We start from the raw sequence: 10,957 nt of genomic DNA, 5'->3' as shown, positions 1-10,957 counted from the left end.
CCGCTTTGTCGCTCAGAAGTCATTCGGGGTGTCTGTATGGCTTCCAAAAGACAATTTGAAGCACTGCTCGTGCTATGTATGATTGTGGGGCATGGCCGCATCTGATATTTGGAATTAACTTTTCTCCGAGAAATCGGCATTTTTAGACTTCCACTAAAAAGTTGTTTGTATACAGAAAGTTATTCTGTATAGAATAGATGACTTGCGAAATGCGCTTGAAGACATTTTTCATCTGTTTGGCATCGATGTGGATTTTTGAAGTCCAATATTGACTATCTTTCGATGGACGAGCGAACTATCGGAATATATGATTGTCCATGTAGTACGCTAGAAAATGCCGGTTTGGACATTGTTGAGCTCTCTAGTCACTTTGTTGCCTTTTGGTGACCTCTGGAGTCCTTCTGTCATATGCATATGTCATCTGCTCAATTTTACCGACTTGAGGATGAATAGTGATTTCTTGCTCTGTCGAGCCGTTTTCTGTGATGATTCTCAAGTCGTGACATGGATCACTGCTGATAATGTAGTTCAACTTGGTGAGCCAAAATGCGGTGCTGACACTTGATTTAAGAGGTTTGAGCTCAAGCAAATTCGTGGAGGCTCATTAGACATGAACCACGTGATTAACAAAGATCCATCAACATGATTCAAGTTATAGAAGATTCCGAACATGGCTAAATTCAGTAAGTGTTTGAGGAAGTTTCTAGAATATTTGAAGATCAAGAGAAGATATCATCAGATTTGTTTAAAGTTTAAATCTGATGGAGATATTTTATGAATATTTAGATTCCATGTCTTTATAGATTAAGTTATATCTCTATAGATATTTTAGATTTTATTTTCCTTACTTTACGATAAACATGGCCAGATTAGAATTAGTTTTGGTCTATATCATATTGTCAATTTTTAAGAGGATGAACATACAGAAAATGGTAAGAGTATTCTCTTTGGTTCTTGAAGAACTAATTCGAACTTATCAGAAATTTTTGTGGCGTTCATTATCGACTTATCAAATGGCTTTCGACCACCATTTGTGGCGTCTTCCTATATCGAGGTTCTTGTTTCGCAATAAACAACGGTTTGAGGTCAGTTATATCAAGGTTCTTGTTTATGTCGTAAACAATGGGTCGAAGGTTTGTCAATCAAATCTGATCGTGAAACGATCTTGGGTTCCTTTAGTTGTCGGGTCTCATCATTCTTGGCGGGAATCGCATCAGGAACATTCAGAAAATTATGAGAGTATTATATTTGGTTCTTGAATAACTAATTTGAACTTATCGAAAATTTTCGTGGCGTTCATCATTGACTTATCAAACAGTTTTCCACCACCGTTTGTGGCGTCTTCCTATACTGACGTTTTTGTTTCGCAATAAACAACTGGTTGAGGTCAGTTATACCAAGGTTCTTGTTTATGTTGTAAACAACGGGTCGAGGGTTTGTCAATCAAATCTGGTCATGGTACAAGCTTGGGTTCCTTTAGTTGTAGAGTCTCATCATTCTTGGCGGGAATAATATCACTGAGATTCTTCCTCATGCCCGTGCGAAGGGTTCTCTAGCTAGATCATATCACAATTGACCTTAACTACTTTTAGAAAACTTCAATTCTCATGTGGTTTATTGAATTGAAAACTAGACTTCTAATGATTCTAGGGATATATAATTCGACCATATTTAATAACATTAGAAACCAAAATTCATTCAAGTCTGAATTGGTCATTTTGCATCTATTGCGCATACTTGGGTAAATTAGCAATATTTTCTTTTAGAAAATTACAATTGTTATTTGGTTTGCTGCATTGTAAACTCTAATTCCATAGCTTCCCAGAGATGTATAATTCAACCATATTTAATGACGTTGGAAGCCTAAATTCATTCAAATCTAAATCTATCCATTTGTTTTAGTTGCGTATGTTGGCGTTAAGTGGTCATAATTTCTTTTACTAAACTCCAATTCTCATTCGGTTTATTGTGTTGGAAATTAGACTTTCAGAGCTTCTCAAGGTTATTGAATTTGACTATATTTAATGACACTAAAAATCCAAAAAATTTCTTGAAGTCCGAATCTATCTTCTTTCTGTTGTGCTAGCAGAAGTAAATTGTCCATAACTATATTTAGAAAACTCCAATTCTTTTTCGATTTGTTGCGTTGGAAACAAGACTAATAGAGCTTTCCAGAAATATATAATTTGACCACATTCAACGACATTGGAAACCTATTTTTCCTCATGTCCGAATCTGTCTTCTCGATTTCTATTGTGTAGGAATGAGTCAATTGACCATAACTACTTTTAGAAAACTTCGATTCTCATTCGGTTTGTTGCGTTGAAAACTAGACTTCCAATGCTTCCTAGGGATACGTTACATATTTAATGACATTGGAAACCGAAATTCATTCTTCAAGTTTGAATTTATCATTTTGCTTATGTTTAGCAAGCTTGGGTAAATTAGCCATATTTTCTTTTAGAAAATTTCAATTGTGATTTGGTTTGTTGCGTTGTAAACTCTAATTCAAGAGCTTCCCAGGGATGTATAATTTGTTCATATTTAATGACATTAGAAGTCTAAATTAAATTCATTCTTCAAATATGAATTTGTCCTTTTGTTATAGTTGCGCATGTTGAGATAAATTGGTCATAACTTTTTTTTACTGAACTAAACTCCAATCATCATTCGGTTTATTGCATTAGAAACTAAACTTCCATAGCTTCCCAATGATATATAATGTAACTATATTTAATGACACTACCCGTTTGAATTGTTAAACTAATTTTAGAATCATGATTTTGATTTTAATTCAACACACTACACAATAAAAAATACACGTTTCCCAAGTCAAATTTATAATACTATCTCATTTGTCTTTTTCTAAAATCAAAATCAAAATCATGATTCTAAAATCACACTAACAATTCAAACGCAGCATAAAAATTCAAATCTTTCTTTAGTTTGAATCTGTCTCCTTCTGTTGTGCTTGCAGGAATAAATTGACCATAACTATATTTAGAAAACTCCATTTCTCATTCGGTTTATTGTGTTGGAAACTAGACTACTAGAGCTCCCCAGGAACATATAATTTTACTACATTCAACGACATTGGAATTCCAAATGTTTCTTCAAGTCTAAATCTATCTTCGATTTCTGTTGTGCAGGCAAAGTTAATTGACCATAACTGATAAATTATATAAATGTATTAAATGTGACAACTCAGTAGTCGTTGAATGAGAAGTCTTTATTCGTAGATTTTGTAAGGAATGTTGTGTTCTAGCTATTATATATTATTATATATAAAACATATATAGTGTGTTTGGTTTCAGAGTTAAAGTAACTTTGATTTTGATTTTGATTTTGATCATGAAAAATGAAAAATGAGATGAGATTATAAATTTGATTTGGAAAACGTGTGTTTTTGTTGTATAGTGTGTTGAGTTAAAGTTAAAGTTAAAATTTTTAACTTGGGAAATGTGTATTTTTGTTGTGTAGTGCGTTGAGTTAAAGTTAAAATTGAAGTTGAATTTTTTTTATTGTGAATCTAAGGCTATATATTTTTGTGAATATTTACTAGTTGTAATTCAATAAATAAATAAATATTGGCCCCCCTTCGCTACGCCATTCTCCGACCTCTCCGGCTTCTGGAACCGTCGCTATCCGTTTTCACCGGCCTGGCCTCGTGCGCCTCCGGCCAACCTCCATCTTCTCAGGCCTTATTAATGCCTCCAAAATCCTTTTTTATCATCTTCCCCGGACTCCATCAACTTATTCAACCTTCTTCATCTTCTTCAGCAATCGTCGACGAGGCCAGTCAACACCGGATCTTGGCATTCACCTGGTTTTTCGAGGTCATGTTCGGGGTTGATCATCGTGCGACCTCAGATCGAACCTCGATCTAAATGACCTCTCCTCAGATCCCTTGAAATTGCTGGCATTCAACTAAAAGTAGTTTCCCCGGGAAATTCGACATGGCGGCGTCTGGGCAAGCAGCGGCTGGAACTCTCAGCTTGCACGATCGAGAGATCCTGTCGGCGCTGAACGTTGGAGCTTCGAGCCTCTCCTTCGTTGGGTCGGGTTTCATAGTACTGTGCTACGTACTCTTTAAAGAGCTCCGCAAGCTCTCCTTCAAGCTCGTTTTCTATCTTGCTCTCTCCGTACGTTTCATCAGTCCTGAAACTTTTGTCAAATTTTCATCTCGTCTTCGGTCTAATTGGCTGGTTACTGACATCGCGTTTGCTTGCCTGCCCGCCCGGTGCTCAAGCCGCCGTTTTGTCGGGAATGTATCGGACTAGAGTTGTTCACTTTGTGCCGTTGGGACCAAACCAATGGCAGCGAAGTCACAACTTTGCTCAGATCCTGCCAATTAGATCTGCCTAAGAGCCATAGGAAGAGATATTGATCTGCTTTGCTTGGGTTTAATATACCGTACAGATAGTAAAAACCAGGACTCATAGTCATAGCTAGTCATACTATGTTTCTCCAAGCATGTTCTGTAACTCAAAACATAAACATTGCTGCTATTCTGTTACTATTTTGCTGTGGTGAATGGAAAGACAACTTCTTGGTTGTATTCGTTACTGTTTACTTTGCGTTGCGATTGAATAATTGATCCTTGCAAGTGCCTCGGTTGACTGATCTTGAATACGATATGATGCAGTTCAATTGCAATTGCTTTATTAGATGTATGGATTGATTCCCTGAAAGAGATGGGACTTTAAAATTTGTTTAATATGTTCATTTATTTGTTCCATTTTGTGTTTGATTGCAGGACATGCTGTGCAGCTTCTTCAGCATAGTTGGGTAAGCTTCCTGGGACTCAGCTAAGTCAGTTTATTTTGATCTTTCTGTCAAATGCAGTTCCACAGGTATTCAGACATTTCTGCTTTTGATGCAGGGATCCATCCAAAGGATTCTTTTGTTACGCGCAGGGTTACAGCACACATTTTTTCTGTGTGGCTTCCTTTCTTTGGACAACTGTTATTGCCTTTACCCTTCATCGAACTGTTGTCAGACACAAAACTGATGTTGATGATTTGGAGGCTATGTTTCATTTGTATGTATGGGGTGAGTACATATTGGCTCGTTACAATACACTTGATTAGTTAATGATAAAAGAACATAGCTACTTATAAGTTGTGGTTAATATCATGCATTTTTGTGACCTGTGTTTCCATATTCCTCTTATTTACTTAGTTTGCAGTTAGTTTTGCTCATGGTTTTTCCATTTTAATGTTTAGTGCAATATTTCTTCTTCAGAGATACTGATAGCTTTACTTCTCACAGGAATTTCTCTAGCTATGACAGTCGTTCGCTCTATTGGGAATGACCATAAACATTTTGGTGCATGGTGTTGGACGCAGACAGGGCGCACTGGCAAGGCAAGTCGAGATCATACACTTGCTTTGAAATTGCTGCAAAATATACTCCAGTAATGGCCTCCTTATATGTTGCCTGAATTTTGTTCAAGTCCAGAGGTTTTTGTCAAATCTACATATATAGATATAGACTTACCTTCTAAAAAATGTGGTTATAACTTATAGGTTTACTTATGTAATGGCTATACTGAGAATAGAATGAGGATAAATGACCTGCAGCTTCTTCTGCTGATATAACTAAAGTAATTGTAACTTATTAATATAACTTATAGGCTTACTTATGTAATGGCTATAACATAAGTACATTTGTCTCAGATGGTCATATCTATCAAGTTAGGATTTATTGTACTCTGAGAAGTGAAGTTGCCCTTGCAATGGGCAGTAGTATATACCAAGCATTGGTATGAATTGTATAATGAACTTTTATTATAAAAAAATTAAGCAAGTTGAAAGCCAAGTTTGCAAGTGTTCCTTGCAATCAATTAAGATTAAAAGAGGTATCCCATGCATGATATTTTATAAGTTTTGGTAATGAAAGTATATGCAGCTGATATTCCTTCAGTTATTCTTATCTTTCTTTTTTCTTTTTGTTGCAGGCTGTTCACTTCATAACATTTTATGCTCCCTTATGGGGAGCAATACTCTACAATGGCTTTTCCTATTTTCAAGTCATTCGAATGCTAAATAATGCAACTCATGTATGTAATCATTTGCCTGTAGCTACTTTATTTCTTAATTCTGCCTGTTATGGATGTGTACTCACAGTACACATTTTGTGAGCATTTCAGATGGCAGTAGGGATGTCATACCAGCCAGATGCTAGAGCAGACGTAAAGGTATGCATTATCATAACAAGTCCATCCCGACTGTCCTAAGAGGTGCATGTTCTGTAACATTTAAAGTAGGAATTTGAGAAGAGTTGACCCGTATGCTAATTATGTACTGATCTCATGCAGCACAATTATTCAACTTTTTAATGCTAAATCAGAAAAATATGAACAAATAGATGACCCTGAGTTTTGTCTACAGATTGATCCTTAAGAATCCTAATTTTGGGACTGGAGCTCTCCGAAAATCTCAGAGATGTACTTTTGGTCATGTATGCCAATTGCCTAGTGTTAATTGTTCAACATGGAGTTTTTAGGTTATGTTTGGTTTTAGAGTTGAGTAGAGTTGAGTTTCGGTTTTAATTGGTTTGTAATGATTGTGTTGTTGAATTTTGAGAAAAAGTGTGAAAAAGTAATGAATAGTTGAGAGAAAGTAATGATTGTGTTGTTGAATTGTGGAAAAGTTAATAAATAGTTGAGAGAATTTAATATTAAAAATTGAATTGAATGGTTAAAAAAATTGAAGAAAATGGAAAAATAATAATTGCGTTGTTGAATTGAATATAAGTGGAGTTGAGTAGGTAGAGTTAAAAAATTTTTTTGGAAAGCATCATGTGGGAAAGCATCATATCATGGAGTGGATTTAGAAAACTCTTTATTTCCTTGAAGTCAGCTTTCTGATCTAGTGGTAACTTGAATCTATATCTAGTTTTATATTTAATGTTTAATATTGCAGTTGCAATTGTCTGAATTTTAAGTTGCTTGATCAAACTACTTCAGCTTTAGCACTGTGTTTAGTCAGAAGGGAGTGGAGGTAAATGGAGGGAGAGGACTCTCCCTTATTCGGGACAGTTCATTAAGGGTAAGGGAGGGCATAATCTTAATTTCCCTCTATTGTAAAGGAAATATGGAGAGACTAATATAGCTTTTCCTCAACCTACTTAACCAACATACAAAATTTTCTGTTTCCTTACTAAAAGTCTTGATAATGTTAAATTTCTCGCTAAAATTCTTTTGCAGGCTTTGAACAGGTGGGGATATTATCCTCTAATTTTGATAGGATCGTGGGCTTTTGGTACCATCAACCGCATTCATGACTTCATTGATCCTGGCCATAAAATCTTCTGGCTGTCTTTTCTTGATGTGGGCGCTGCCGCCTTAATGGTACTTCCCCCCCGGAACTTCTTAAACTGACATTGTCCTTGAGCCAGTGATTTTATACAAGATCTGCAGCTAACTATAACATACGTTCCATATTTTGATCCTACTATATAAATCATTTAAGGGTTTGTTCAACTCAATTGCATATGGGCTAAACTCTTCCGTACGCCGGGCAATTCATGAGAGAATGGAGCTGTAAGTTGTCATCACTCGCACTTGAGCCTTTGTTCTTTACGTTTAGTCTTCTGCCTCGTGTTCTTCTTCTTCTTCTCTTTTAATTTGATGGTTTCATTTAGTTTTATGCTATCTTTCTGATTGACGGTTTCAATTATCTGCCTGCTCAACCAGTCTTTGGCCTGAGAGGCTGAGAAGATGGTGGCCCAACAAGCTGAGGTCGAGACTACCGCAGCAAGAGAGTGAACTAGTCCCATTAAAAGTTCAACAGCAGTATTAGCAACTTATCCAAACTTCCATCTAGCAAGTTGTTTCATTCTATCATGGACTTGTCTCGAAAGGTTCTAGTCAGCAGCAGAAGCCCAGCCTTCACATTTACCTTCCTTGTGATTCTTCCATGGCCAGCCTCACCCATATTACAACCAGTGGGACATGTCCGAAAATTCTTCATGGCAGCTCTAACTGGAGCCACACAATGATGGAGAGGTTACATGGCCCCTGTAGCTATATCAGCAAAAGCGAGCTTAAACCCATTATTATAGGAAAGATTGTATTTGCGCTCTTCCAGTGATGTTTGTGTGCAAATTAGTGATCAGGAAAATTGATTCGTAGCACTTGGTGACTGATTCTGTATATAGATTACTGTTTCTCCATCTATGCAGAATTGTGATGATCTCACTTGATCAGTTCTTTTCCATTCTGAGGGTTCACGAAACATCTTCCTTGTATTCCCTTTCTAAGATTTGGACATTGTCATAATAGTTTCATCATCACTATCTTAATAACTATTGGTATGGTTGAATGTGTCGACATGGAAAAAGTCATTTTTGCCTGTTGATATATTTACATTTTTTTGATGTATTCAAAACCTCCTCAATGATGCACCTTGACAAACCAATTACAATACGATTCCATCTGAAGGGAGACCAGGAAATGCCCGTAGCAAATCTCTAGGATTTTTTTATTTAGGTGATTATAGGTCCTTATGGACCCTTGGGCCGAGTGGGGATTTTTCCCCACTCGCCTCTCTCTTTTTAAAGTGATTTATTTATTATATATTACATTTTAAATTTTTTAAAATCTTTTTTTTTTCATGTTTTCAAATCCGATTCGAATAAGGTAATTAGATAATTTGGTCGGCCCGTTAGATTTTTTTCGCTTGAATATTGATTTGGTTGTGACTGCGAGGTACTTTTAATAATTTTTTTAAACTCCTATGTTGCAAATAAATTTTATCCACATAAAATTAACAGTAATTTAAAGATTTATTATATTGCGATTATAGTTTTCTAGTTAGAAATATTAAAATTTTAATTTACAAGAAAATATGAACTTTTATAAAGAATTAATTAGTACACCCTTATATAGAAAATCTAGATCATTTACTATCAACCGATTGCTCATATTATCTATTCATAAGTAGTTTTATAATTTTTTAATTAGTTTCATTTATATTTATATTGGTTATTATACAAATTACTCCGGTAAACTAAAAATTTGACAAAAATATTTTTCCCGATTCCCGCCAAGAATGACGAGACCCGAAAACTAAAGGATCCTAAGATCGTTCCACGATCAAATTTGATTGACAAACTTTCGACCCGTTGTTTACGACAAAAACAAGAAACTTAGTATAACTGACCTCAACCCGTTGTTTATTGCGAAACAAGAACCTCGGTATATAGGAAGACGCCACAAACGGTGGTAGAAAGCCGTTTGATAAGTCGATGATGAACGCCACGGAAATTTCCGATAAGTTCAAATTAGTGCTTCAAGAACCAAAGAGAATACTCTCACAATTTTTCTGAATGTTTCTTTTTATTAAAAATTGACTAAGATGAATATATATAGACATAAACTAATAATAATCTGGCCATATCTCCTCATATAGATAAGGAAAATAAAACCTAAAATATCGATAGACGTGCGCACCTGAATTTTAATCTCGTCGGGGTGCGCATGTGCGCGCCTACGCAACGCGGCTTGGGAGTGTCCACCTTCCCAGGAACGTGCGACGGACGCACGTGAGAATGAATCGCCACTTACTGTTTACGACCCGAAGGTCAAGGGCCGTTGAGTCGCTCGGGGTCTAGGGGTACGAGGTACACCTAAATGTTAAGGTAATGGTCGTACGGAATCGTAAATTTCGAATTCGGGGGTTCTATTATGTGCGGGCCTATATCCTGCATGCCCTTTCGGTACTCTAGTTTGCTAGGCTTGCCATTTATTGTTTATTTACCGCGTGAGTTATGTTGCGCTCTCCTTGCCCGTATTGACACCGTAAAGTCGGTGAATCAATTGATTCGAATCAGGAATCCGAAAGGAAAGTAAGTTCGCTCATCGAAGAAACGGCTCGCTATCCTAGCTACGGTTCGTCGAGCCATGGTGGTCGATTCCCCGTGCGAGCCGAAACCATGAAACATTAAATTTACTTGCCTTTCGGATAAACGAATCAACTCAATTAATTCTGCGCTCGAACCTCTCACTCACTGATCAGAGATCCTTACAAATGAATGTACAAATAAAGTTCCTTACAATGTACTCTCAAAGAAATACAAATTACAACTGAATAAATGAATCCCCGATCAGCTCACATTGGGTCAATATTCCGCTCTGGCTCATCGTGTGTTTTGAATGACCGATAAATAAATTAAAGCAACGCGGGCTCAAAAAGCCGGGGGTCGGGTCCGATCGGACCGACGGGTGATAGAAGAATCGATTGATTCTCACTGTAACCATTGGACCGATCGAGCTCCCGGGTGATATCTAACCGCGATTCATACATCCGATCTAAGTCGCCTTCCACATAGGCCGTACTTCGAGCGTAATGGTGACTCGAGGTTAGATCCCATTTCGTATTCGGGTTGCGTGCATTCAATGTGTGAGGGGCGTTGGACCCCGTGTTCGGTGGCTTGGGGCATTGGACCTCGTGTAACATGTAACCTATGGGTTCAGGCCCGAACCGCAACAAATCAACAAAAGAAAATGGAAAACAGAAGAAAACTGATAAAGTTGACGGAGAACGGATGAAAACTGACAAATGCAGACGAATACAGACAAGTTGTGTGTTAAGCCGAATGTACGTGATTTAATTAGTTATTAACCGGGGTTGATTAGTAAACAATGTGCCTAACTTAAATGAGCAAAGAGAGGGGCTAGGATACAGTTCTAGGCCAATTACATGTGTGAGTTTGTTTTAAGACTTTATTTTGTAAAATGTCACTGCGGTTTCACTGAATATGCCAAACTCGTGTTTTGACTCTAGATTTGGAACTCAATATTCCACCTATCCATTATCTATTGTTTGATTAAGTCAAGTGCATGATTAATCCGGTTTTGTATGTTTTGCGACAAAGGTAACAGTGCTAACTACTCGAGTCTATGGTAGGATGACAGAAACACCGAAATCGGAAGAAAGGGGCTAGGCGAATA

The 10,957-nt window shown here is 36.9% G+C and overlaps 1 protein-coding gene across 1 annotated transcript; it reads left to right on the top strand.

Moving 5' to 3' along the window:
* The first annotated feature begins 3,598 nt into the window (after positions 1 to 3,598).
* Positions 3,599 to 8,327, top strand: LOC116196979 (G-protein coupled receptor 1). Its single transcript, XM_031526954.1, has 10 exons — positions 3,599 to 3,667; positions 3,781 to 4,142; positions 4,757 to 4,788; positions 4,883 to 5,052; positions 5,272 to 5,366; positions 5,960 to 6,061; positions 6,152 to 6,199; positions 7,211 to 7,354; positions 7,476 to 7,546; positions 7,700 to 8,327. The coding sequence occupies exons 2-10, from the start codon at positions 3,957 to 3,959 to the stop codon at positions 7,803 to 7,805; spliced, it is 954 nt and encodes a 317-aa protein (XP_031382814.1). The 5' UTR covers positions 3,599 to 3,667; positions 3,781 to 3,956; the 3' UTR covers positions 7,806 to 8,327.
* The last annotated feature ends 2,630 nt before the right edge of the window (positions 8,328 to 10,957 follow it).

The sequence above is a fragment of the Punica granatum genome, chromosome 2 (genome assembly GCF_007655135.1).
Source record: "Punica granatum isolate Tunisia-2019 chromosome 2, ASM765513v2, whole genome shotgun sequence".
Lineage (NCBI taxonomy): Eukaryota > Viridiplantae > Streptophyta > Magnoliopsida > Myrtales > Lythraceae > Punica > Punica granatum.
This window is presented reverse-complemented; position numbering and strand designations above follow the sequence as displayed.